Source organism: Canis aureus, chromosome 17 (genome assembly GCF_053574225.1).
Source record: "Canis aureus isolate CA01 chromosome 17, VMU_Caureus_v.1.0, whole genome shotgun sequence".
In the NCBI taxonomy this organism is placed as follows: domain Eukaryota; kingdom Metazoa; phylum Chordata; class Mammalia; order Carnivora; family Canidae; genus Canis; species Canis aureus.
This window is the reverse complement of record NC_135627.1, coordinates 56900925-56928737: the sequence shown is the minus strand read 5'-3', so window position 1 is coordinate 56928737 and position 27813 is coordinate 56900925. Positions and strand designations below refer to the sequence as shown.

The window sequence follows — 27813 nt, the reverse complement described above, 5'->3', positions numbered from 1 at the left end:
TAGTTTCTCAGAATACAATCTTTATTTTGATTAGATAAACATTATTTTTGGACTGAGTCTCAATCGATCTGCAGGTCCACAGGTTCGGCCCACAGGGTAGGTCAGTCCACAGGTCAATGGGCCACGGGACAGATTCTTGCATCCATGTTTATAATGTCACCTCTCACAGAGGTCATTTCAACAGCATCAGCCACATGATTTGCAGGGCTCAGTGCAATAGGAAAATATGGGAAATCCGTGTTAAAAAAAAAAGTATTAACAATGTGGAATAGGAAATAATTTCACCAAGCAGAGAGTTAAGTTAAACCAAGTGCAGGGTCCTTCTGAGATATGAACCCTGTTTTTGGGCTTATACCCCCATGAAACTAGTCCTGTCTTTCATATTGTATCATTTACACTCAGTCTAGCTGTTGGTTTAAAAAAAAAAAAAGTTTTTTTTTTGTGATCAGATTTCATTTTCTCAAAAGCCAAAGTACATGCACAATCAGTTCAATTATATCAAGTGAAAAACAAAAAAATCAAGATTTGCTGTAAGTTATCAACCAGCAACTATTAATTCAACTAAGTTATATTCAGAATAGGGAACACGGGTGCAGTGTGTCTGCTATGTGTCCGGCGCTGGAGATTTGAAATGACTCTTCCTGCGGATGGGCGGTGGGTCCATGAGCCGTTGCATCACACTGCCCATCTGAAAGGAACGTAACCCTAGGTTAGTAACTACACCGGAATTAAAATAAAAGATAAAAATGATGCCTGTTCAACTCCAGCTACTAAGCAGGTGACCTGCAAAGATTTGGGGGATGGAGGCTCCCAGACGCGGTATTATAATCTTGTTTTAAAATACTTTCAAAACCTGCTTGGAAATGTTTTCCACCAGTTAAGTGGGGCCAGACCTTGACCCTTGGGGAGAGGGTGGGCGGCGCTGGCTGGTCCCGGGCCAGGAATCCCTCACCAGCCACCGAGGGAGGAGGCCCGTGACCCTAGGGCGGAGGAGCAGGTGCAGAGGGAGGGTGGGGACCGTGGGGGCGGGGCCGCGGCTGGGCGGGGCCAAGAGGCAGAAAGGGCGGGCCCTGATTGGGCGGGGCCAAGGAGAAGACGGAGCGAGGCCGAGCAGCAGAAGGGGCGGGGCAGTGACCGGGCGGGGCCATTGAGAAGGGGCGGGGCCGAGGAGCAGAGGGGCGGGGCCGCGGCTGGGCGGGGCCAAAGGAGCAGAAGGGGCGGGGCCGTGGCTGGGGGTGGCAAGGAGCCTAGGGGACCCACGAAGTACGACCCGGAAGTGGGCGTGCTCTGAAGTGGGCGAGTTCTATCCGCGCGGAGTCGAGGCTGGGCGGTGCCAAGGAGCCGAAGGGACCCACGAACCACGACCCGGAAGTGGGCGTGCTCTGAAGTGGGCGGGGTCTGTCTGCCCTGAAGTGGGCGGGGGCGAGGGTCGAGGCTGGACCCCTGCTGCCAAGGAGCCAAAGGGACCCAAGTATGATCCGGAAGTGGGCGTGCCCCGAAGTGGGCGGGCTCTGCGGGGGCGGGGCCGAGGCTGGGCGGTGCCAAGGGCCCCCCAGGGACTCCGGAAGTACTGCCCGGAAGTGGGCGTGTCCGAGCGTGGGCGGGGTCTGCGGGGGCGGGGTCGAGGCAGAGCGACTCCAGTGTCGGCGCCCGCGGCCATAACGCGGCCCCGCCTTTCCGCTCCCGCTGCAGCTCGGGTTCCCGCCGCCGCCGCCGCCGCCGATCGCGAGGTAAGGCCGCGTGTGGGGAGGGTCCTAACTGTCCTCGGTGTGTCCGCGGCTGCGCCTGGGCCCGCGGCGAGTCCAGCAGGCCTGATCCCGGGCGCCGCGGCCGGGACCTCGGCCGGGCCCCCTGTCCTTACCGGAACTTCCCCATAGGACTGCCCCTGCGGCCTCCGAGCCGCTGCATTTACTTGGCTCCTTGCACTTGGCGTAGCTCCTCCCCCCGGCCGTCTGGGCCGGTCGCCGCCGCGCGAAGTCCACGCGTACCCGGTGCGGTGAGACCCAGACCTCAAAGCGGTCACCGCCTGGGCAGGCGCGCCTGGGGGTCGCTCCCGGATGACGTCACCCGGGAGGCGGCGCCCGCGCCCACCTGGGGGCCCCGAGGTCTCTGGAATAGGAAGAAGCAGCGTTGGTTGGTGCGCGCGGTGGCCCGCGGGTGACAGTCAGGGGTGGAATTGAGGCCGCTCATCTCGGGGGCGGCCCTGTGGGCTGGAGCGGATGGCATCCCCGTGTTATAGACGGGGAAGCGAGTCCTAGGAAGATCACCTGGCTTGGCGGCAGCAGCAGCAGCAGCACGGGGTGGAGCCGGAGGGTGTGGCCCCAGAACCAGCTCTGAACCTGCTACACCTCGGCGTTGGCGGAGGCCGCCCCGTCCCCCCCCCCCCCCCCCCCCCCGGCTGTGCCTCGGTTCTGCGTAGCCGGGGCTGACAGACTGGAGATGATACGACCTTCGGCCAGAAAAGCAACCTGGGACCATTGAAGACAGGCTAAGGTGTTTGGGATTCGTGGATGCTCAGTGTCCCGCCCCGCCCGTGGTGGTTTAAAAATGTATATGTGGGCTAGCCAGGTGGATTTTTATGATGGGAAAGAGACTATGGCTTATACACGGTTAAAATGCGACCAAAGTATATATGGAGGGTTTTTTTTTTTTAAGATTTTGTTTATTTATTCATGAGAGCCAGGCCGAGGAAGGAGCAGGCTCCACGCAGGGAGCCCGACGCGGGACTCGATGACTGGATCCCGGGACTCCAGGATCACAGGATCACGCCCTGGACTGAAGGAGGCGCTAAACCGCTGAGCCCCCCCCCCTTCCCCCCCGGGCTGACCCGTATATGGAGTTTTATTCACCTTTATGTCTTTGTCAGCTCTTCATCGTTTCAATTTCATGAAGTTTTGATGGCATCAGACTTGAAAAAAAAAAAAAAAAGATGGGGATCCCTGGGTGGCTCAGAGGTTTAGTGCCTGTCTTTGCCCCAGGGCTTGATCCTGGAGTCCCGGGATCGAGTCCCACCACATCGGGCTCCCTGCATGGAGCCTGCTTCTCCCTCTGCCTGGGTCTCTGCCTCTCTCTCTCTCTGTGTCTATCATGAATAAATAAATAAAATCTTACGTTCACTAGGCCAGCGGGATTCCCTCCATGCTTGTAGCTGCCCCGTGGAGATGGCCAAGATTTCTTCTCTGCTAGTTACGTGGGCAAGCTGACCAAGTTTCTAGAATTGGCAGTATACTTAACACCGCTGAATCATACACTTTAAAAATGGTTAGGACGGTAAATTCTATGTCAAATGTTTTATCACAGTTTTTAAAAATCAAATAAAAAAAAAATCAAAATGACTAACAGTTGCCCGGAGGCATGTCAGGCCTGACCATGGAACATGTCTAGGTATCCGTGAAGTGGTAAGTCACCTGTATTAAAGCCCTAGGCTCCCGTGTAGGATTGATTTTAGTGGGACATACAAGAAGACAAAGTAGGAGCCTAAGTTTTAATTTCTTGTGTATAATTAGGATGGTGGCAGTGGAAATTTAAAGCAGGGTGGTAACTTTAAGACATTTCACACATAGATTGGGCAAGACAGGCATGAATGAAAAGAGAGACAGGAAAAGGAAGGAAAAAATGGTTTGAGGGTGAGAGATAGACAATTTAATTTTATTTATTTTATTTTTTAAAGATGTTATTTATTCATGAGACAGAGAGAGAGAGGCAGAGACACAGGTAGAGGGAGAAGCAGGCCCCACACAGGGAGCCCAACGTGGGACTCGATCCTGGGTCTCCAGGATCACACCCTGGGCTGAAGGCGGCGCTAAACTGCTGAGCCACCCAGGGAATCCCGACACTTAATTTTAAATTGATTTTTTATTTATTTATTTTGGGAATGGGGAGAGTGGGGGAAGGGCAGACAGAGCAAGAGAATCCTAAGCAGGCTTCATACCCAGTGCAGAGCTCCATGTGGGGCTCGATCTCAAAACCCTGAGTTCATGACCTGAGTGGAGATCAAGAGTCAGGGCATTCACCTCACTGAGCCACCCAGGTGCCCCAACACTTACTTTTATTTATTTTTTTCTAAAGATTTTATTTATTCATGAGATGTAGAGAGAGAGAGAGGCAGAGACACAGGCAGAGGGAGAAGCAGGCACCATCCAGGGAGCCCGACCTGGGACTTGATCCCGGGTCTCCAGGATTAGGCCCTGGACTGAAGGCGGTGCTAAACCGCTGAGCCACCAGGGCTGCCCCTAACACTTACTTTTAGTTGTGGTTAGTTTTACTAGCTGGTGGCATATCTTGGTAGAAGGGTCCAACGGGACATTTAAATTCTGGCACTAATACAGGAGAATGATTGGGCCTAGAGATGCAGATTTAGATTCGTTCACCTAGAAAATGTGGTAGAAACATAAGGATTGGGAGTAAAGGGAAAGAGTGCCTGCGAAGAGAAAAGGAAAGGGAGATGGGAGAAGGGGAAGGAGTGGAAGAACCCAGACCCGGAGTTTTCTCTGAAGAGAGGATTTGAACAGAGACCTGACGGTCTGCAGTGCCATTATCCTGCGATGCTGGGGAGGCCTGTGTAGGTCCTAAGAGCCAGTGGGGCGGGACACACTGAGGGTGAGGCAGTGGATTAAAGTCCGAGGAGTCTGAACGAATGGGAACAGAAACTCAGGAAGAGGTAGAGACGTTGAGACTCCTCCAAAGAAGAAAAGAATGGGTAAACCTAAAGAACACACATTTCTGGAGGAGCATGGCAGTTAGCCTGAATAAAGAAAGAAAATAAATAAGAGATTTGGCAAATTGACCTTTTGGGGGAACAGGTGTTTGGTGAATAAAGATTTCTCTTTGATAGTTCTTCCCTGACTGGCCTGGCCGTGCCTTTGAGAAAACCACTTCCCTCTCTGAAGATGAGGTTCATATCATTGACTTTGTTGTGGAAGCCTTTGTAACACCCCCTGCACCTGAAATCAGTTGTCTGTTTTTGTTTGGAGCTTTTCTTGGGAGACAGGTTTGTTTTGGGTTTTTTTGCTCAGTCTACCCCACCCTTTCCTTCCATTTCTCCCACAAAATATGTCCGAGAACCTAAATAAGACGTCGGCAGACAAGTGAAAACGATGGGCCTCCACGTACTGCGTACGCTTCTGTTTACTTCTCACTGTGTCGCAGTCCCTTCAGCCTCCTTCACAAGCCCAGTCATGTTTCTGAGCAGTTCAGCCTTTCTGGCCTGTCAGCCCCGCAGCCCTGAAGTCCTCTTCCCTTCCCTCCTTGTCCCTGTGTGACACGTTCCATCTACACCTCCGTGCCGAACAGGTGTCAGCTCTATAGCTTTCTCTTCCCTTCTTGTCCAGGCTCCTGGTCTCTTTACTCTCAGCGGTTGATTCTATGTCAGGCGAGCAAATTACACTTTAAAATGTTCTTATCTACTTGATTAAAAAGGAAGAAACAAAAATCAAACCCACAACTTTCTTCATAGAAATCTTAAGTCTAGCAGAAGATTTTGAACATCCTGCCTTGTGGCAAAATAGGTCTTAAGGCCATTAGATTAGGGCAGAGGCGATGGAGTCTGCTCCCATGCTGTCATACCCAGGGTAGAGAGTCTTCTGCCTTGAGAGAAGAAAATGTCAGCTCAGAATGTGTGGTGCCCTGCACATACATGTCTATATAACCTCTGTTGTGAAAAGTATAAACCTCCTGTTTACAAACCATTTGTTTTTTTTGTTTTTTTTTTGTTTGTTTGTTTTTTCTTCCAGGATCCCCTGTCCACCCTTTAGTGCAGGCAAAAAAGCAAGTAGCAGTTGGTCAGGTAATAAACTTAAGTTTGTTTTATTTATTTATTTATTTATTTATTTATTTATTTATTTATTTATTAAAGATTTTATTTATTCATGATAGACAGAGGCAGAGACACAGGCAGAGGGAGAAACAGGCTCCATGCCGGGAGCCCGATGCGGGACTCGATTCTAGGACTCCAGGATTGCGCCCTGGGCCGAAGGCAGGGGCCAAACCGCTGAGCCACCCAAGGATCCCCAAGTTTTATTTCTTCTGTGTTACTTTGAAAGTTGGATGAGAAAGCTAATAACTTAGTTTAAAATGTTATACCTGACTCCAGGAAACCTGAATTTCAGGGAGTGTGTTCCAGCAGTTTAAAAAAAAAAAAAAAAAAATGTTATTTTTCACATAGAAAAATTTTCATGAACAATGAAGTCACCTAGTTGAATAGTTCATATATCACGGTGTATTTAGTTCATGGCTTGTGTCATACTTTTTATTGAGGGTAAATTTTCTCTTGATTTGTGATCGAAGGTAATTTCTAAAATGGGTGGTTAAAGGGAAAAAATTTCAAAAGCTTTTGTTTTAGTCAGCTCATTCTATCAAGTGAAAACATAGCATTTTAACTGAATTTTCTCTGACCAAATGGGAAGTACTGATTTTGAATTTTAAGTAAAGAATATTAAATAAGCAAAAGAAATAAGACTAGTTGTGCTTTACTTTTAAAATATAGGAAAAAAAGATGAAGGACAAGCTGATTTTTAAAACTTTCCACGTAATTGGCAGTCAAAAGTTAATAAAAGAATTATTCCTTAATTCAACAAATAATTATTAGTTATCTCTTATGTACTAGATATATGCTCAGTATAACATGGTTTTGGAAAGCAAATGAAACCCTTACTAAATTTAAGAAAATAGGAAGGACATCCTTATAATTCAAAAAGATTATATGCCTTGATCTCATGTATATATGCTAAAATTATACGCCTGTGTTAGTATATTATTAAGCTCAGATCATGAACAAGAATAGCTGAAGTTAATAATTTTTTTTTTAAGATTTTATTCATTTATTCATGAGAGACACAGAGAGAGAGAGAGAGGCAGAGACACAAGCAGAGGGAGAAGCAGACTCCATGCAGGGAGCCCGACGTGGGACTCGATCTTGGGTCTCCAGGATCACGCCCTGGGCCAAAGGCAGTGCTAAACTGCTGAGCCACCCAGGCTACCCAATAATCAATAATTAATAACATTTGTGAGCAGTTTGTTAAGAATTGATCTCTTATAGATTAAATACATAAACCTGTGAGTAGAAGGTAATTTCTCTGTAATTTTGAGCCCTGATCCTACAAATTTATTCAATCTCAGCTTCTGAAAAAGAGAGTATGTAAAGATCCTCCAAAGAAGCAGGAGAGCAGAATAGCAAAGAGTAGGGGGGCTCTGATGTTAGGCTCTCTGTTCACATCCCAGCTTTCCAATGCAAAGATAAGTATTTGGATTTACTGAGGAAATTACTAAAAGGTAGGATTGAAACTAATCTTATTTAGAATTTTGCAAAGACATTTCCAAGATCAACTTTTTAAAGATTATTGTTTTATATATATAATATATATATATATATATTTTTTTTTTTTTTTTAAGAGCAACCCTAAAGCTCCAGCTCTGATCAGCGTACTGTAGACCTGAGAATGTCGGTAGAGATCATATGAAACATTTTCACTGAGAAGACCACTAGAGCAGTAGTACCTGTTCCAAGAATCTGAGGATTTTTTATTTAGCACGTACAGCTAACTGATTTAAAATAAGGTGGAACATAAAATAAGGTGGAGAAGGGAATTCTTCCGTTAGAGATACACATCAGAAGCAGTCTGGTTCCTCCTTGTTAAACAGGCACTTCTAGTAAGGACGGTTTACTGACTTTTTTTTTTTTTTTGTAGTATTAAAAATTAATAACGTGGCATTTTAAGATTTAAGTTTAAGATTATTACATTAACATCTAAGTTTTAAATTATTATTTAAAAGATTTGTCTGCGAGAAAAGAATTACCAGATTTTAAAATCTCCCATCGATAAGCTGCACGGTCAGTTCCCTTATGTTTTTACTTGTTGCTTTGTTTTAAAAGGAGAACTGTTGATCTAAAAGTTGTGCATCACTTTCTCAGACAAACCCCTAGGACGAGGGAGGAATTTGGTCTGAGTGAGCATAACATATAACAAAGTGGCGATCATGCTGTAAGTGCTCAATAAATGTTACCGCTTATTGTTATCAAAATCGTTACTGTGAGATCATTTTCCTCCCATTTTAAAATGAACCATAATCTGTAAGACCACTTCTTTGATTCCTTTGTGATAATTGACAGGTAAACTATTAACAGTTTTTTATCTTCTAAGCTAAGGTAGTTAATTAGTAGCTTGCTTATATTCTCCTTCTTTCTGAAAAGAATTTGGGGCAGTCCACAAAAAGAAAACAACAAAAAAAAGCTTATTAACCAACTGGGTAAATTAGTCCTGACGTACCGAAGTACTAAGTTTCCTAAAGTGCGTAACAAGTGTGTACCTGAAACTGAGTCCGTTTCTTAATGTTCTTTATCAGAGAAAAGTAGTGTGTGAAAAACTATGCTGGGTGGAAAACAATTGTTTGATAATTTATCTGAAAACAGTTTTGTTTAAATTTTTCAGGAACAAGTGTTCTGAAAATTAATGTTGATCTTTACTAACAGGGGAAGAATGGCATTGAAGCAGATTTCCAGCAACAAGTGCTTTGGAGGATTGCAGAAAGTTTTTGAGCATGACAGGTAACTACCAAGAATACAGTTTTAGGTACCTCTCATTCTGCTTCTATTTGGTTCCTTTAATCAGCCCACAAGAGATCATTGTTGCACAAATTACCATTTACATGGGAAAATACCTGTGGCTTTTATAAAAATTTCCGTATTGGTGATATTAGTGATTGTAATAAGATATTAGAGACAGAGAACAAATTAAAATGTGGTACATTTCAGTGCCCATGAACAAACATGTAACTTAAGATTTTTAAAATTCATTTTTTATAAAAGCTGATGTTATTTTATGCATCTCTAGAAACAACAATTTTTCTTTTAGTAATATTAGTGCTACATTGAGGGTATTACATTTATTCTTTTAATTAAAAAAAAAAATTTCCAATCCAGAAGACCGTTTGGGATTATTTTTTTAAAAGGTTTTATTTATTTATTCATGAGAGAGAGAGGCGAGAGACGTGCAGAGACACAGGCAGAGGGAGAAGCAGGCCCCATGCAGGGAGCCCGATGTGGGACTCGATCCGGCGTCTCCAGGATCAGGCCCTGGGCTGAAGGCGGCGCTAAACCACTGAGCCACCGGGGCTGCCCCTACATTTATTCTTTTAATTTATTCCCGCCCCCTCCCCATGACTTCTGTGCCATGCACAACAAAGACTCAGCTTGGTTAATAGATCAGTATGCTAAATTGGCCCCATCATTTCTTTAAGGGCCAAGGTATTTTCCTTGGAGTCACTTCTTTTGGACATTAAATCACTTATTTTTATGTTTCTGTCTTAACAAGTGAGAGGCATTGATTTTTTTGTTGTTGTTGTGGCTGTTAAAATTACAGTGTTGAACTGAACTGCAGAATGAAATTTGCTATCTACTTACCACCAAAGGCAGAAACTGAAAAATGCCCCGCACTGTATTGGCTGTCTGGTAAGTGTTATTCATTTGCGTTTTAGAAAAGAGTTTCTTTTTAACTGCCTTATCTTACTCTTTTATCTTAACAGTGTGCTTGCTGAGCCGTCTGTTTTATAAAAGACTTTAGGAGCCTCTTTCTACTTTATCCTGAGAATGATTTCAGACCTAATGAGTTACACTTGTTTCACTTCTTTTAAAATTAAACCAAGTAATTTAACAGAAAATGTACAATTCTGGACTCAATGGCAAGAGCTTAGAAAAGTTACTTAATTTGTACCTACCTAAGAATCTCTGAAATTTATAGAGATTTTACCACTCAAATAGAACAATATTAGGTAACCCACAATACACTAATTAGAAGCTACAGACAAGTAACTCCTTAGAGTCTTCTCTAAAATGTTTTAGTTGGACTCCCATCAATCCTCTCTGGCAATAGTTTGGAAAATCACAAAGGAACATTAAAGCTGTTTAATCAGTGGTGAATATTAAAGACTATCGAATGGATTATGAGAGAGTAAGGTTTTGCTACCAGTAGTTTAAAGCTGTGTGCTAATTCTTTCACAAGCTGTTGTTGGTATTTTATCTTTAGAAGCAAACATAAGGAAAGACTTGATAGAAACCAAATTATGTCATAGAGTGCTATTTTTGTCATTTTAAAATTAAAATTACCTTTGCTTTTAATAAATTCCCTCTTATAGATAAATGTTTTACTGAGGATAAGTCCCAAATACTAGTCCTTTAAAATGAAATTGAGACTTTTCATTTTAAAAGGTAAACATTTTTTAAAATAAAAGGTAAAAATGAAGTGCCTATCTGATTGTAACTCAACAACCCATTTTTGTGATTGAAAAAAACAAACTGATTTTGCTAGAAGAGCGTTGGGTATTGCCAAAAGCAACAAGAACAAAGTTGCATGCTTGTTTTAGGAGCATAGTATTGTATAGCTGAAGATGACCTTAGAAATCATGTAATCTGCAGAATAGTTAACTCTTTCATAGGCCCAGAGAAGTTATATATTGACCAAGATCATATAACAGAGTCAACAAGTTTTCTGACTCATAACCCAGCGCTATATTTAGTCTTTCCCCTATTGTTTTTGCATTTTGTTTCTGAGGACAGCTGCTGGAGTCCTGTCTCTTGGCTATAAGAACTATAACATAGATCAGAGGTACCCAGGGTATTGTGTAAGCGGTACTATAATAATAAGGCCATAAATTCTTAACCAAAATTAGAATCTATCAAGACATACCATCTGAGCTTTAGAAGAATTAAAAAATAGAATTTGTGTTTGTGTACATCATATGATAGGACAGTTTTCTTAGTGAGAGGCTGAAGAACAGATAGACCTTGGAAATTAAGACTTGATTTTATTTAAAGAATTAAGATTGTCTGACTATACACTGGAGAAATAATGGCAAAAGAATTTCAGTGTATTTATTTCTCAGTAAATTGAAGGAAAATAATGGCAGACATATATCAGTTATCATATTTCTGAAATTACTAAATTAACTGAAAGTAAAACATCCAAACTGAAATTCTAAAAGATAGTCCTGATGAAGGCATTTGTGTGTCTCCCAAGTCAAGGCGACCAGCGGAATAGCCGTTCATTAGCCATATACTCAAGAGAATATATGGGCCCATATAAAAACTTGCACACAGATATCTATATATTACATATATTATTGTAATAGCAAAAAAGTAGAAACAAACCAAAGGTCCATCAACTAATGAAATAAGTAAAGGGTAGTATAGTGAAGTATTGCTTAACAACAAAAGTATCGAAGTCCCCGTAGATGTGCGACATACAACATGGATGAACATTGAAGCCGTGCTAAGTGAAAGAAGACGTTTACAAGAGACTACGTATTGTTAAATTCCATGTATGTGAAATGTCCAGACTAAACAAATTCATAAAGACAGAAAATGATTACCTGGGGCTGAGGACGCAGGGATTAGGAGAAAATAGGAAGTGACTGCTAATGGGTAGGGGTTTTCTTTTGGGGATAGTACAAATATTCTAAAAGTAGAGAGTGTGGTGGTATTCCATAATTGTAAATATACCAACAGTCACTGAGCTGTACACTTTAGGTGGCTGAATTGTATGGCGTCTGAATTGTAGCTCAATAAAGCTGTTACCCAGAGCACCTGGGAGGTTCAGTCGGTTAAGCAGCCAACTCAGTTTCAGCTCAGGTCATGATCTCACGACTGTGGGATCGAGCCCTATATTGGGCTCTGTGCTCAGTGTAGAGTCTCCTTCACACTCTTTCTCCACCTCTCTCTCCCTCTCATTCTGTCTCAAATAAATAAAAATCTTTAAGTAATAAATAAAGCTGTTAACCAAAAAAAATCCCAAAACTTTTTATATAAAATAAGTATAGTTCAACAAGTGTATATTAATTAGTAACCTTCTTTATATTCTTGAGAGTAATTCTGCTAATAGAATTATCTTCATTTCTTGAGTCTACAGTTTATATCCTAATACCTTAATGAAGGAATTTGTGTCCGAACTAGAAAAAAAACATTTTTCTCTCGTCTCTAAACATTTACATTTCCCAAGTGTAAGACAACTGTACACACTGTGTCTGAGACACAATTCAAGGCTTTTTACATGTTATCACCTTGAATCCTCACAGCCATGTTATGAGATAATCGTAAGCAATATTATCCCCATTTTTCAAATGAAAGAACTGAGGCTCAGAATATTCAAGTTACTTGCCTGATTTTGGTGAGCCAGTAAGTGGCTGAGTGACATCTTGAGAATGAGATCCCGTCTGAAGTCCAAAACCCATTCTTTTTACACTCTTAATCTTGCCTCTGAACACATTTACATTAAGGTTGCCAAGACTGTTGACCTTTTAGCAGTATTTGGGGTAGTTATGGCTCCCGTACCTCTGGAAGATGTACTGGTACGGAACATAGTAGACAAACAAGGACTTTGTCCTCCGGCCATGCCTAGTGAAAGCATGTTTGTCCTAACAGTTTATCCAATGATCCTTGTATGAACTCCCATAACACTTTATGCAGTGATTCTTGTAACTTTGTATCTTATAATCATTTACTAATTTAATCTTCATTAACAGCCATTTCAAATAAGTCCCTGTTGGCTGTTAGGGGATAAATAAAAACTATAAAGTTCATACTGCATCCTGTATACGAGTCCGTTTTGATGTTGCTAATTATCAGATGTAGTAGGATATTTAGCATTGGCCACTGGAAAGGGGGTTTTGGGTTAGGTGATATTTAGCTCAGCCATCTCTTGCCAGTTTATTCTTGGACCTTCTCCTGTAATAAGAGAATTCAGTCCTCTATCATACAAAAGCCTATAGCTAGGAAAAATGGCCTAAATAGTTGGAAAAACAGGGGCTAAAATTTAAGGAAGGTATATGGTGACTATTTCTCCCTTAAATCGGCAAGGAATACAAAGATGGTCAGGCTCAATTTTGTTGCCGAGGGCCACTCGTATTTTTAAAAAATCAAGTTATTTAAAGTATTATGACTGAATGTGAATATTTATGTTTTGATGCAGGAATAGTAACATGTTTAATTAGCATGTTTGACAACACCCCACTGGGGTTGATAAAACATTTGATTTCTATACCATATTGCCAATCTACGGTTTGGAAAATTCCAGATTCTCAAGGATTTCAATAATTGATACTTTAGTGAGTGACTTTGAAAGGACAGCTGTGGGAGCGTTTAGCCTAAGATGGTTCTTAGATTAATACTATTGTAAATTTTATGAGAAAGAGAACTTTATTGTCTTCTTTAGGATTATTCCTAAAAAAAATTTTTTTTAATACCAAGTGAGCTTGTTTTCTTACATTATAAAAGGATTAAATCTTACAAACCACCAACAGGATAGCATGAGGTAACACTATTTCTGATCCACAGGTTTGACTTGTACAGAACAAAATTTTATATCAAAGTCTGGTTTTCATCAAGCTGCCTCAGAACATGGCCTTGTCGTCATTGCTCCGGATACCAGCCCTCGTAAGTGTTCTCATTCTGGAGATCCTTTATAAAAATATAAATCTTTCAGACTAAGTTATGAGATAAGTGGTATAATATAATATTGTTTTATTTTTTATTTATTTTATATTTTTGCTGTTATCTCTTAATCTTTCAGATGATATCATGACTCTAAAATACTGTGCTTTTTTCTCACTGTGAATTTTACTCATGACATCACTCTTATGAGAGGGGACTATTTTGTTATTTCCAGGTTGTAGAATAAGACACTTCAAAACAGACTGAGCAACTTTAATGTATATCATATTGGCGCTAGTGCCAAAATGCACAAAAATTTTTCTATTCCATAGGTAAACTATCTTGTCACATGAAAATTATGTCTTTTCTCATCTCTTTACCCATCATAGTTTAATATGTATTGATTTTAATATAAATACCTAAAATGCTTATATTAGAGAAATGCAACTATCCAATATTTGTGAACTCAGTCCATCAGTAAGTTAAAACTCATTTTGTGACCCTAAATGTGTCAGGAAATGGGATTTATTAAATGGCGGCTAAAATTATCTGGAAGACGAATGGCTGGTCTTGGGAAGTAGTATATTTCTTTTCACAGGACATAATAATACACCAGAGCAAGACATGTCTCACTAGAAATGTAATAAAAAATTTAATTCTGAGCAATATCAAAAATACTAAATGCCTAGAGATAAACTTTTAAAATATGAAGACTTATTTTTTAAAAGGAATGTAAAATTTGCTAACGATCATAAATGAAGATTTTCATAAATGGAAAAATGCCATGTTCCTGGATGAATATCATGAAGTGGTCATTTCCCTGAAATTACCCTACCTATTAACAGTAATTCTATCAACCATCTCAGTGGTTGGCCTTTTAACCACCTGCAAGCATATAATACAAAACCTACCTGATAAATTTTAAAAGATTGTAAGAAAATCCCATTGGGGGATGAATAAATAGAAGAAACATGATGGAGTGATTCCAAAATACATAAGGAGACGTTTTCAGTGCACGATAGTGACCTGAGCACAAGCATGTGTCTCCCTTCCCTTCTAAGAGAAAAAAAGTGTTAGTGATAGAGGAGGTTTCTCGGGGGAGGAATCTCAACACGTTTTGGGAGAACAGAGAGAAGATGTAAGTCCTTTGATAGGTAAACAGTGAAGAAGCATATATTCAGAATACACAGGAGGGTACTTCTTCCACAAAAAAAGCCAATGTGCCTCAATGTGCCTCTCCTTAGCAGTGAATTCTCCAGCCCTGAAGGGCATTCCCTCTGTTACCTCATTTCCTAGAACTAGTCACATGGCCCTATTCGAGGGCAAGCGGGCCAGAAAGTATGCTCCCCAAAAGGCAGAGAACTGCAATATTTGGTGAACAACTCAAATGCAAATGAACTTTGAGATTCATTTAAAAGGGTGCTACCTACCATGAGTCCTTACTACGGAGTCGACGAAGCCACGGGATTTCTCCTTGATAGGTGGCTGCAATATTAAAGGAGAAGATGATAGCTGGGACTTTGGCACTGGTGCTGGATTTTATGTGGATGCCACTGAAGATCCTTGGAAAGCTAACTACAGAATGTACTCTTACGTAACTGAGGAGGTAATTTCATTGACGTTATACTTATGAATTGATGACTGCCAAGAGTTTGATTTGGGACCCAAAGTCCTTCTAGTCCTGAGACTTTTAAACCAGGGTATGGTATTGCTGAATCTACGTGGTACATGTTTATTGATTATCTTAGTGAACATTTCAAAGTTTAATTGTATGATAGTCTTATTTACCACAATTTAAATTAGCATTAAGTACAATTTTAAAGAAGGTAATAATTATTTTAATATCTGTGTACACTACCCAGATTATATAAAGAAAACAACATTTGAAAAACTTTTTCATTTCTCTGGCAGCTGGTTTATTCAGACATAATGATTAACCAACCAAGGCTTACTTAAAAAGGATAAGTGAGGGTAAACCATTGCTTGTATTAATAATATTTATGTTCAGTTTATTCGTTTTTCTAAATTTTGTATGATTTTAATTATTAATATGTACATCATAAAAACTGAGACACAATAATATAAAATATTAATCACTCATTATCCCATACCCCAAATAATAACATTTTTTGGTACGTTCCAGATTTTTTTTTGTATGACCAGTTTTCATACAGTTGTAAAATTTATTATCTTGTTTTTTTAATTGTATAAAATAAGTATTTTCCTAATACTCTTTGTAAGATAGCCTTAACAATTGCATAATATTCCGTGATATACCATAATTTACTTTTTCCTAATGTAGGACGTTTACATATTTAAGTATGTTTCTTACCACAATAAATTTTACTGCATTGATTGTTTTGATGTATAATTTTTCCCCCTAAGGACTTTTCCCTAGAATAGATGCCAAGAAATGAAATTACTAGACAAAAGTTTAGACATTTTACAGGCTCGTCCTGCATCATTTTCTTTAATTTGCTTTCTGAGAAGGATGTACCATGTTTTTACCAGCAGTAGATTAATAATCCTTGTCTACCTGAGATATTTTTTATCTTTATTAGTTCATAGTATTGTAAGACTGTGATTTGAAAGTGTTAATTGTGTAAGCATTTTATATGACTTTGAAAAAGTCTATAAACTTGTTTCTTTCATATCTTTTGTCACACTATTAAATTCTCTCTAGCTTCCCCAACTTGTAAATGCCAATTTTCCAGTGGACCCCCAAAGGATGTCTATTTTTGGCCATTCCATGGGAGGCCACGGAGCTCTGATTTGCGCTTTAAAGAATCCTGGAAAGTACAAAGTAAGATTACCGAAGCTTTTAGTGACAAGTATTTCTCTTGGATAAAATCTGTTAGAAACTTTGAATGAGTTAAGTCAGGATATTGTTAAGATAGTACTGGGACCAAACTTTTCTAGTGTTGGGAGTTTCAAGAGGCTGTAGGGGAAGAATATTAAATTTGACCACACAATTTTATGCTCCAGAATCAGAAGTATAGGAATTCTATCACAGTTGGTCTGCTAGAAGTATGATAAAGCAATTTTTATTGCTTCTATTCAAACTTAGTTTTCTAGGCATTTTTTCCCCCTAAAGCTTGTTACTGTGGCAGTGTGTATCATTTACTTATATTTTTACCAGGAATACATTTGTTAAGTTGACTTTGATTTTCTGAGGTAGAATAAGGTATTCATAATTTGTAAAAGTCTAAGAATTTTCTCTTCTCATCGCCTCTGGTGAAAATTGGATTGCAGCTTAGCTGCAAAATATCACTCTGTCTTTCCATTCATTTATTTGAAACTGTATAGCTTTCCTTTTTTGTTTAAATGAGCCAAGGTGGAATAACCACCATATGTAAAATGTCCTCCTGGGCGGAGCACATGTTGAGAAAGGAAATGCTGAAGCAGTGATAATCTCAGGATTGCCTCTGCCTTTAACATCATAGAGCTGTCAGATACCTCAAGGTTTATTTAATCCATTTCCTTCCCTTAGAGAGAACTTAGTCATTTCAAGTGTGCCACTGAGAAATGAAAAATATTTCTTATAGCAGTTTTGCATTGTGGCACCAAATACTTTTCTTTTAGTAGGCTTTATTATAAAGTTGAACTAATTCATGGCTTGATAGTAGGTTTTTAAAATAAGGTCTTATTTTCCATTTTTTTGTATATAAGGCAATTAGTTAATTAGTTTGAGGGAAAAAATCAAATTTAATTTTTTCCTTTAAAAAAGTTAGTAAAAAACAATACTGCATAGAACACAAATATTTAAGGGCATTGCTCAGTGCTTTCTTGGCCTCTTTAAGAGAAATCATGGGTCTCAGATTTAATAACATGTTCACAAAAATGGGTATGAACTGTTCTGTATTTCTCCTCATTAATTTTAAATGGAAAAAATGCGTAGAAACTGAATATAAACTTGTATTTGTGCCATAATATGTATTGCTTTACAGTATGTTGGCACCTATGGTTAATTAGCTCTCAATAGAATACTCAAAAGATGTATCCTGGAGAGGCCTGCAATCTCAGCGCATAATAGAGCCTAGGAAAGTTGTTCACAGGTGTTTTCATGGCAAGTCAGAGTTTATAAGCAAGTTGCAGATAAACTTCTGAGATTTTAAGTAAGTTGCAAATCATTTGTTCATGTTTGATTTAGCAAAATATAACTTGTTTTAAAATTTCCTTTGTTTCTGAAGTCTGTGTCAGCATTTGCTCCAATTTGCAACCCAGTGCTCTGTGCCTGGGGCAAAAAAGCCTTTGGTGGATATTTGGGAACAGATCAAAGTAAATGGAAGGTAGGTACTGGGATGGCTGTCTTCATGCTCATTCAGATTTGTGAAAAAGCTACACATCACAGATCTATTCCTAACTGAAGGATCTGGAGCTAAAATAATTAACAGAAGAATCTATGTATAACAATATCAACAACAAAAAAGCCCTCTTTTCTAATTGTATTGAATTGTGGCGGATGTTCTGAGACTGTATTTTTTTTTCTGCTAATGATTAATTTACATGTTTATTTCTAAATTAACATTCCCCAAAAATGCAACATTTTATTACTAAATTTACATTTGCCTCTTACTAACCATGTGCTCAGCTGTACGATAGGAAGCATGACTCTTGGCCTTTTAATTATTCCACATATCTATTTCAAAATCCAGAATCTCTCAGATTTGGATTTTAAATTCCAGACCTGGGCAGCCCCGGTGGTGCAGCACTTCAGCGCCGCCTGCAGCCCAGGGCGTGATCCTGGAGACCCGGGATCGAGTCCCACGTCGGGCTGCCTGCATGGAGCCTGCTTCTCCCTCTGCCTGTGTCTCTGCCTGTGTCTCTGCCTCTCTCTCTCTGTGTGTCTCTATGAATAAATAAAAAAAATAAAAATAAATTCCAGACCTGAAAGTCTTTAAAAATAGTTATTATGTAATGTACATTTATGTAAACATTCGAATATCAAGATTGCTTTTTCAAGCATGGGAGCAGATGCTTCTAAATGAAAAGTAAAAAGTGGCTCTTTGTTTTGAGACTTGTTTGATTTTTGTGCAGAAATAGGCTATTTGCAAACATCAAGAGTTTAAATATTTTGCAGATGCATTCATCATTTGTGCATGTTAACAAGTAGAAAATACTTGAGTGGGGGAAGAAAAAAACTTTTGTCTTACTGTCGTGTGTTCAGGGTCATTCACACATGGTTCCCAATTTTATTTAAGATTGGTTATTGAAATTCTAACAAACTGTGGAGGGTTAATCCTTTAGTTACTGGATTAGAATTCTGTTTTGTTGAGGCTTATATTTTTATTATATTGGAAGAATGCAGAAAGTGATGACTTTTAGGTGCTTTGAGAGCTGACAGTGCATGTACTTTGGTGTCTGGAGTCCTTGCCACTGTGCAGAGCCTATGTGGAGTTCAAGATCTTAGGCCACAAAGGTGATAATGTTTCATATCCATATGGGGCTTAGGTTCTGAATAGAAGTGTTGGGTAAAAGACCAGCTGGTGGGGCACGTGGGTGGCTCAGTCAGTTAAGCGTCCAACTTGTGATTTCAGCTCAGGTCATAGTCTCATGGGTGGTGGGATCGAGCCCTGAGTCCGGCTTCCCACTCAGCTGGGAGTTCTGCTTGGAATTCTCTCTGTCTCTCTGTTTGCTCTCCCTCTCTCTACCTCAAATAATAAATATATCTTAAAAAAGAAAGAAGAAGACAAACTGGTTGATAGAAAGGATGGGAGAGAAAAAAAAAAGGAAGGGAGAGGCAGAGGCACAGGTAACCTATAAAGGAATCTAATTATATAATTTTTCTCTCGGTGACCGTAGATTTTACCATCTTAAGTATATTGTTTTAGACTATTACTTAATTTCAGAATAAGGAAGCCACACAGAATTATGGAATCACAGAACTTTGAACTAGTTGGACTTTATAGATCTCCTTCCACTCTCTCATAAAATTAAAGCAAGTCTTAAAAAACAGGGTTTTGTCTTGATTGCGCATAGAAGTTGTGACTAGTGAATATATAAAAATAAGAGTACTTAAAGGTGGATGATAAAGTACAAACTTGTAACTGGTGGCAGCTCCTTAGATAATAAATTGGAGGAGTTGTCTATATGATTCAGATTATTTAAATTAAATCTTCCCCAAAGCTCCTAGGGGGATAGCAAACATTGGTGCTGAATAAAAGAAAAGGCTGAATGTATTTAAGTTCAGAATTAGAGCCAAAAAGAAGAGACAACAAAATAGACTATTTATTTGAAATAAATAATATCTAGAAAAAGAAAAAGGTAAGAAAGTAAGTTTCTGGAGGAATTTATAAAGAAAAAAATACCATTTTGTTTTTGTTTTTTGGAGTTGAGAGGTAATTAAAAAGCTCAGAGGTTTAAAAGAAAAGGGTCCAAACTGTGAAGAATTCTAAGATACAAAATTCTCGCCACTGGCCCAGGACTGCTGGGAAGTAGAGAAGCAGCTATAAATGGGACATCGATCTCTGAAGCCCTTACAAGTAAAAGCCAGACAAGACAATGTAAAAAAAGCATTTTTCTGATTTAATCATCCTTAGAGCTTAAATGACGTTAAATTTCTATTTGGTTCTGCTGTGGTCTATTTTGAAGAACATCTTTCTGGGCACTTTCAAATTTATTTGTCAGTATTTGTCTTTTTCTAGGCTTATGATGCTACCCATCTTGTGAAGTCCTACCCCGGTTCTCAGCTGGACATACTAATTGATCAAGGGAAAGATGACCAGTTCCTTTCAGACGGACAGTTACTACCTGATAACTTCATAGCTGCCTGTACAGAAAAGAAAGTCCCTGTTGTTTTTAGATTACAAGAGGCAAGTACTCGGAAACCTCTGCTTGTTCTAAGTAACTATAAAAAAGCAAAATTCCAGGGTCGCCTGGGTGGCTCAGTCGGTTAAGCATTCGACTCTGGATTTCAGCTCAGGTGGTGATCTCAGGGTCATGGGATGGAGCCCTGAGTCTGGCTGGTGCTTAGCTCGGAGTCTGCTTGAGATGCTCCCTCTCCCTGTGCTCCTTTCCCCGCTCGCTCCCTTGCTCTCTAAATAAATAGTCTTTAAAAAAAAAGACAAGATTCCATAATACCTTATATTTCAGAATTTGAAAAGCTACCTCTAGTAAGGTTTTTTTTTTTTTTTAATTATAACAAGACACTTAAAGTGAAAGCCTTCTTACTAAGGTAATGATGTCTAAGATCAAATTCCATAGAAAGAAGAAAGCTTTCAGAAGTGAGAAGTATTTGTAATTTTCTGTGTCACTGCAGAACCACTGAATAACAAGAAGCTTCATGCTTGAATAGTGCTTTATCTGCTGCATTTCTGCTGTGTCTGTCTTTGCACATACAGCTGTTTTCGCGTAAATAACAAGTATAACCTCCCACCGTAATCACTCTTCACTTTATGTATACATCTTAGCCTCAGAAGCTGTGAACTGTTTGTCTCACACAAACATAGGCACTTGATACTTTTTGAGTTAGCTGCTAGTCTAGCCATTGTGCTTTGTGGTATTTTTTTTTTAATTTAAAAATAATTACTCAGTTTCAATTGATTTGCAGCTATTCCTTGACTAAAAGACTTGACTGTCCGCTACTCACCTAGCTCAGTGCTAATATAGTTATAATTAAAGAAATTCGGAAAACAACAACAACAACAACAACAAAAGAAATTCAGCTTTTTTTTTAAATGGCTTATTCATAAGCTTTGGTATGTAATTTAAACAACAAAACATTTCAGGATGAAAAGTGAACACTGTAAATTACAAATGATTGTGATTTTTTAAAACATTTTTATTCACATTCCAGGGTCATATGTCAGGCACGTTGATCTAAAATGTATAATAATGATGATAAATGTCCAAGTAAATGTAGATCAGTGTATAACGTGTACATTTCAGTTTACAAAAGCTTTTCACAACATTAGCTCATTTTATCCTTATGTAGTCAAATGAGTGACCATTCCTATCCTGTCCATCTGGGGGTTTTGTTTGTTTTTAAGGTTTTTCATAATTTTTTTTATTGTGTAAAAATATCATATATAAAATTTACCATCTAACCCTTTTTTTTTAAAGTAAATCTTTATTTACTTGAGAGAAGGACAGATGAGGCGAAAGCATAAGCACAGGGAGGGCCAAAGGGAGAGGGGCAGAGAGGATCCTCAGACTCCCCTCTGAGCACAGAGCCCAGCAGGGTCCATCCCAGGACCTTGAGATCATGACCTGAGCAGAAATCAGAGTTGGCCGCTTACCTGAGCCACCCAGGTGCCCCTCCATCTTAACTAAACAAACACATCTGTGCTATTAAGTATGTTCATAATGTTGTTCAGCCGTCACCACCGTCCATCTTCATAACTCTTATTTTGTAAAACTGAAACTTTATACCCATAAACACTGAATTCCTCCTTACTCCCTCCAACCTTTGGCATCCATCATTCCACTTTCTCTATATATCTGACTTCTTTCAGTGTCTCCTATAAGTGGAATCATATAGTTGTTTTCATAATTTTCTTTTAGATAGAAATGCAGCTGATTTTGGGGTATTGCTTTTGTATTTTATTACTTTGGAATCTTTAGGGTTTCCTACATACAAGATCATATCTACGAACAGAGATCATTTTATCTCTGTTTTTCCAAATTGTATGCCTTCTATGTCTTTTTCTTGTGTAATTGCTCTGGCTAGGATTTCCAGTACTGTGTGGAACAGGAAGTTTCAACAGTGGGCACCTTGTCTTGTTCCTGATCGTAGAGGAAGAACTTTTGTATCTCCCCACTCAGTGTGATGTTTGCTTTGGATTTTCATATGGCTCCTGTCCATCTGTTTTGCAGGCTTAGAAAAGTATTATGTATGTAAAGTTCATAGGACTAGTTTCCAGTAGAGTCAGCATGGTCATTTGAATGGAAACACTTACCTTCCTGTCCTCTGACCATTCCCAGGCAGGGTGCAGCGGGGCTCCTGAGGAGCAAGGGGATGGAGTTTAGCTAACGCCAGGAGAATTTATGCATAACCTGCTGTTTCACTCACGCAATAGATCTTAACAGTCTCCCCCTTTTTTAAAAATTTCCCTAATATTTTGATCGGGTAAATAACATATATTATTTACATGTATATATGTGTACATACATGTTTATGTGTATATGTACCATGTGGGAAAAATATGTCAAATACCAATATGTTAGATGTGCCTTATTTTCTCTGAGTGTCCTTCTTTAAGTAATAGGATTTCCTTAGGTTAATTTAAGCACTTACCAGAATTATGTATTTTCAATCAATAACGAACTTTGAGAATCCAAATGCCAGTTTAATTATAAAGTAGTGTGTTCAACTACATTAACTGTAGCTAGAAGTAACGTAATAAACCGTGTTTCTTACCGAATCATTTCTGGGCACTAGATTTCTTGGCGCTAGCGGTGTTGGATGCCTCCTCCTCCCCCTCCCCCCCCAAGGCTGTGCCAGGAAATTCTGTTGTTACTACCAACAACAAAGTTTCAGCCTGCCAACAAAGACTGAAAAAATCTCTGGAGTTTGTTATAAAAACAGCATAGTAGTTAAAACACTGATGAAATTCTTGGAGGGGGAAAAAATAAATCAACTTATTTATTTCTGAAATGCTTTATATCCTAAGCAACTAAAAAACACAGTTGGGTGTATTTAATGAGGAGTTAAGACAAAACATTCAGTTCTAAAAAAGGGTGAGAAAGTATTGAAATTACCAGCCATAATCTTTAGCTCAGGCACAATTTTTCGTTCACTCTCTTTCCAGCAAGGGCAGGGTAAGAGCAAACTACACCATCCGAAGATGATGTCTAGGCTTGCTGTGATTGAATGAGCAACTGAGTAGACATGACCGGGCATGGCTCCGGAGAGGCTGCCTTCGGGTTTTTGGGCCAATTTCCACTGCCTTCAGGTTACCTCAGGTCTGAGAGTCATATCTGCTTTATCAGTTCAGTATAAGTACAAGAGGACTGTATTTCTTTATGAAATAAATTGAGCAGTGAAGCATTAAGTAGGCCGCAGAAAATAGGGGCAGTCTGTAAGTACGTGAATGAAGGAGGACGATCAAAAATTATGGTCATGTATACGATTTACCCAACTTTCTTTTTTTCCCTTTTTTTGGTATTAAATTCTCACAATCCAGTTTTATGGTCTACATCGGAGAACAGTTGAGAGGCAAGTGTGGTGCCTGGGGATATTTGTCCCCTCATAGAATTTCTCTTACTCTGTTTCGGCTTCCGTGGATCTAAATTGAAAAAGCACTAGGAGCAGAGTCCTGGGAGTGTAGCCTCCAATGTCTTCCTTCCAGTTACTGAACTTATGTGGTGAGCAAAAGATTTTGGGGACCTAACGGAAACCCAAGAGAGCGAGGCTCCCCGACGTCCTCAAGTCTCAGGCCAGTTTTGAAGACTCACAGACTGTTTCGGCCTCTGCACTGCCGTAGAGAACAGGAAGGACGTGGCACAGAATTCCAGAAGTGCAGGCATCTCCTGTGCCTCCGTGTCCTCCGGCTCAGCACCACTACCCAGCACACAGACTCCAGGAGCTGCTTATTAAATAAGGAAACTTCACCTTTCAGCAGTCTTCTCTGTATTCTGAAGAAACTAACTGACCCAGGGATTCCTAGCGGAGCTTTTCTAATTGGGTCTGGAAAATGTGTGGGGAAACACTGCCTGTTTGAATAAGTGTTCATCATAGCTGCTGGAGCACTGCTGCTTTTTTGAGAGCTGAGGGAGGAATGAAAGAATGTGTTCGTTTATTTTTATACTCTTTAAGAGAGTTTGCTACTGACTGATGATTTTGCCATTTAAACTGGAAGTAGATAGAAGAGAAAACCAAGGCTCTTTCAAGAGTCACTGAATATATGGAATTGCATGAGCTGCTTAACACAGCAAACTAACTCAAAAGAATTTAATGGAAGGACCCACACCTATTTGATAATATCAATAAATAGAAGGGGAAACCAGTCAAGAATGACACAGTTAGCTCAAGTTATATAAGCATCTTCTGTCTACCAGAATGGCAGGAGTTCACATGTGTTCTCCTGCCCTGAAGTTGACATTTAAAAAAATCTTTCTCGGGGCGCCTGGGTGGCTTTGGTCAGTTGGGTGTCCGACTCTTGATTTTGGCTGAGGTCCTGATCTCCAGATTGAGACATCGAGCCTTGCAAGGGGCTGTGCTCAGCGAGGAGCCTGCTTGAGATTCTCCTTCTCCCTCTGCCCCTCCCCCTGCTCATGTACCCTGGCTCTCTCTGGCTTGCTTTCTCGTTCCCTCGTTAAAAACAAAAAACAAAAAACAAAAAAAAAACTTCTCGCTGTGTCGTGATAGGTAGGCCATTTTCTATATTCTTGTAAAGGTGGATCTTCTGTTAAATATCACTATGGACATTAGAGACTTTGGCTTTGTGTTTTAGGTAAAATATACCATAACCTCGTGGTACACTCCCGAGAGCTGGAAACTGACTTTGTCTTACCCTTGGTCTTCTCTACTAAAATAATAATAATGAATAAATAACCCTAACAGCCCTTTGTGCCTGTGCGCCTGAAACTGTGCACGGCATCCAACCTCCGTGAAACTGCCTAAGAAGACAGCAGAGTCAGTCACAGCGGAGGTTTTGCTGCACAGGTGTCAGGGCATCCGTGTCCCGGCGTCCGTACCTGTCTTCAGTCAGAGACCTCTTTCCATCTGCAAAAACTGGCAGGTGCTGCTTGGTACTGCGTTTCCTAGGGTCTGAGGGTTGGAAGTCATGGACCCGTTTCACCTCCTAATGACTGAGGAATTGCAGGGGTCCCACATGCTTTTGTTTAAGTAATTCAGTCCTTCAACCTTATTTATTTTTTTTTAAAGATTTTATTTATTTATTCATCAGAGACAGAGAGAGGCGAAGACGCAGGCAGAGGGAGAAGCAGGCTCCCTGCAGGGAGCCTGAAGTGGGACTTGATCCCGGGACTCTACATCCTGGGCCGAAGGTGGCGCTGAACCGCTGAGCCACACAGGGACCCCCCAGTCCTTCAGCTCTAGATTGAACTCGCTGACTGGAACGGGTCTAATCGAGAAATGGGAAACCACTAATTCCAAAGCTCAGCCTTAATTCTGGCAACATTCTCGTCAGGTTCGTTTCTGTGATTTGGCCACAGGAAACAAGACCGTGCTTTTAAGTTACTGTGATGACTTGAACCTGGAACTGTTTATTTAACTTCCGTTCCCAAGATGTATACCACAGCATACCTGTGGGAGTAAGAGGTTAAGAGCATTTACCGATTTCATCAAAACCTTAGGGATTTGCCTTGTTCCTTGAAACCCAGTTGATATTTTTATTAGGGCTATTTTTGCTTCTTAAGTGTTTAGGAAAATCCCATTTTCTCCCATCAGAGACCATTCACTAGATAAAGCTAAAAACTTTAAGATCTTGTTTTGACTTTTCCCTCCTTTCAGCTTATGCCACCTTGGGTTTTCATTGTGTTTAGCTCCCTCAGGTTCTTCCCACTTAATTTTTTTTCCTTTTCCTTTGAAAGCCTCTTCATGTCTTGTAGTCAGAGGATGCCCCAAGGAAGCATCTTCTCTCCATTTAGCAGTGTCAGTGGTTTTAATGAACCAACTAGCTGAGATCTGTTTCAACTCAGCTGCTTGGCATACTACATTTTCTCTGTTTCAGGATAGTTTTCAAAATAGTTGACTGACGTCACCCAGGATGGTTTATTTACTGCTAAGGGATGTCACGGTTTAATGAATTACTCCCCTCTCCTCAATAGAGACGTGATGCGCTTCTATTGTGCAGGAGGTGGATTCCTACCTAGACTTCGGATGGCTGTCTGACTTCCCAAACAATGTCTGGCCAGTTGGGTGGTTTTGTGCTCTTTCTCTGTGTTGTCTTCGTGTATTTTGTATTTTGTATTTTAACATTTCCCATCTTACCCACAGTGGTGTATTTCTTCTGTGAGTTGAAACTTCTTGCCCAAGTTCCTGACTTCCTTAAGTTCTGATTCTTTTATTCCTTGTTGACGTGACCACCTGTTTATCCTGTACATTTAGTTCATGTTTTATTATTTCCTTTCTTTGCATATTATGCGGCATCAAAAACCTAGGCTTTGGAGAATATTTATTTTTCTTCCTACTTTTGCTGTTCTTTTAATGTTCAATGAAAAGTGTTGAAGTACAAGTACAATAAGCTTGATTTTGATTCTAAACCTTCCTCCTACTGTAATAATTTCAGGATTTACATGAAAATTAAGTGACGAGAGAGTCATATAATGTCCTTAGTACTGGTGTTTCTGACCAGTAAATATCTTACCATTTCTCTCTTTTGTCTTCTAGGGTTATGATCATAGCTACTACTTCATTGCAACCTTTATTACTGATCACATCAGACATCATGCAAAATATCTGAATGCGTGAAAAACTTAAGTTAAGAAAATTTGTTCGAGATTATAAAATTATAATAAACAGAATTGCAGGGAAAGATGATTTCAAGACCTTGGATTTCATAGTGCTAAAAATGTATCATTCTGTAGTTAAATCCCTTTCTGAGTAAGTATGTAAAACCTCCTTATGATTTAAAAGTTGTTTTATCCCTGTTATATGGGAAATATTAAATACTTTACAGCTTTTTCAAGGTTACTTGGAAATCATTATTGTATTAATAAACCTCGGGCCACAGAATATATAAATACAATCGCATTTAAATCATAGAATGCTAACTTGGGAATGGGTTTGAGAGGTATCGTAGCCAAAACCCTTCAGTTTGCCAGACTTTAAAGTCTGTGAAAGCATGGACTGTGTTCCTTATGTTCAGTGTTAAAGCTCTAGTGTCTAGCAGCTACTTGGCTTCTAGTACGCATTTAATAATTATTTTTTGCTGACCTTTCTGAGCCAACTTCCTTATTTAAGTAAATTCCCCATCCTTACACAGTTATTTATGAGACAGCTAAGATTAGAAGCCAGATTTCCTAAACCCAACCCAATGATACTTCTTTTCTTATCTATTAAGCCAAACAGATTTGTGGACATGGATTTCTGGAATGTCCCAAGAGACAAGAATTAACTAATAAGATTCAATCTGAAAATAGCTATATAAGGAAAGTTTTTTCATCTGTTACTCTAAATGCAGTATTTTCCTTCAGTTACATGCAGAAATTTTGTAATCAGTCTCTTTGTAAATAACAAATTGTGTTCCTTTAAGAACTTAACGAAAAAAAAAAAGAACTTAACGAATAGGGACGCCTGGGTGGCTCAGTGGTTTAGCACCTGCCTTTGGCTCAGGTCGTCATCCTGGGGTCCTAGGATCAAGTCCCGCATCCGTTCCCCACAGGGAGCCTGCTTCACCCTCTGCCTGTGCCTCTGCCTCTCTCTCCGTGTCTCTCATGAATGAATAAATAAAATCTTAAAAAAAAAAAAAGAACTTAACAAATAAATTTTT

The 27813-nt window shown here is 39.8% G+C and overlaps 1 protein-coding gene and 2 long non-coding RNA genes across 6 annotated transcripts; 1 reads left to right on the top strand and 2 right to left on the bottom strand.

The window, feature by feature from the left end:
* Window positions 1-3: 3 nt before the first annotated feature.
* Window positions 4-2310, bottom strand: LOC144288067 (uncharacterized). Its single transcript, XR_013356019.1, has 2 exons — window positions 1862-2310; window positions 4-688 (listed from the first exon to the last, which is right to left on the bottom strand). It is a non-coding gene; the product is annotated as an uncharacterized LOC144288067 (long non-coding RNA).
* ESD (esterase D) lies at window positions 1622-27014 on the top strand. Of its 4 annotated transcripts, none has more exons than XM_077855698.1 (10): window positions 1628-1730; window positions 5733-5785; window positions 8468-8542; window positions 9357-9445; window positions 13322-13420; window positions 14899-15023; window positions 16101-16220; window positions 17608-17706; window positions 20062-20229; window positions 26712-27014. In XM_077855698.1, exons 3-10 carry the CDS (start codon window positions 8475-8477, stop codon window positions 26790-26792), a joined length of 849 nt encoding a protein of 282 aa, XP_077711824.1. In that variant the 5' UTR covers window positions 1628-1730; window positions 5733-5785; window positions 8468-8474; the 3' UTR covers window positions 26793-27014. The 4 variants fall into 4 exon arrangements, with proteins under 4 accessions (XP_077711827.1, XP_077711826.1, XP_077711824.1 ...); XM_077855699.1 differs by lacking the exon at window positions 1628-1730 and adding an exon at window positions 2147-2493; XM_077855701.1 differs by lacking the exon at window positions 20062-20229 and having other exon boundaries at window positions 1622-1730.
* Window positions 18038-22846, bottom strand: LOC144288069 (uncharacterized). The gene is made up of 2 exons (XR_013356020.1): window positions 22776-22846; window positions 18038-18254 (listed from the first exon to the last, which is right to left on the bottom strand). It is a non-coding gene; the product is annotated as an uncharacterized LOC144288069 (long non-coding RNA).
* Window positions 27015-27813: the final 799 nt, after the last annotated feature.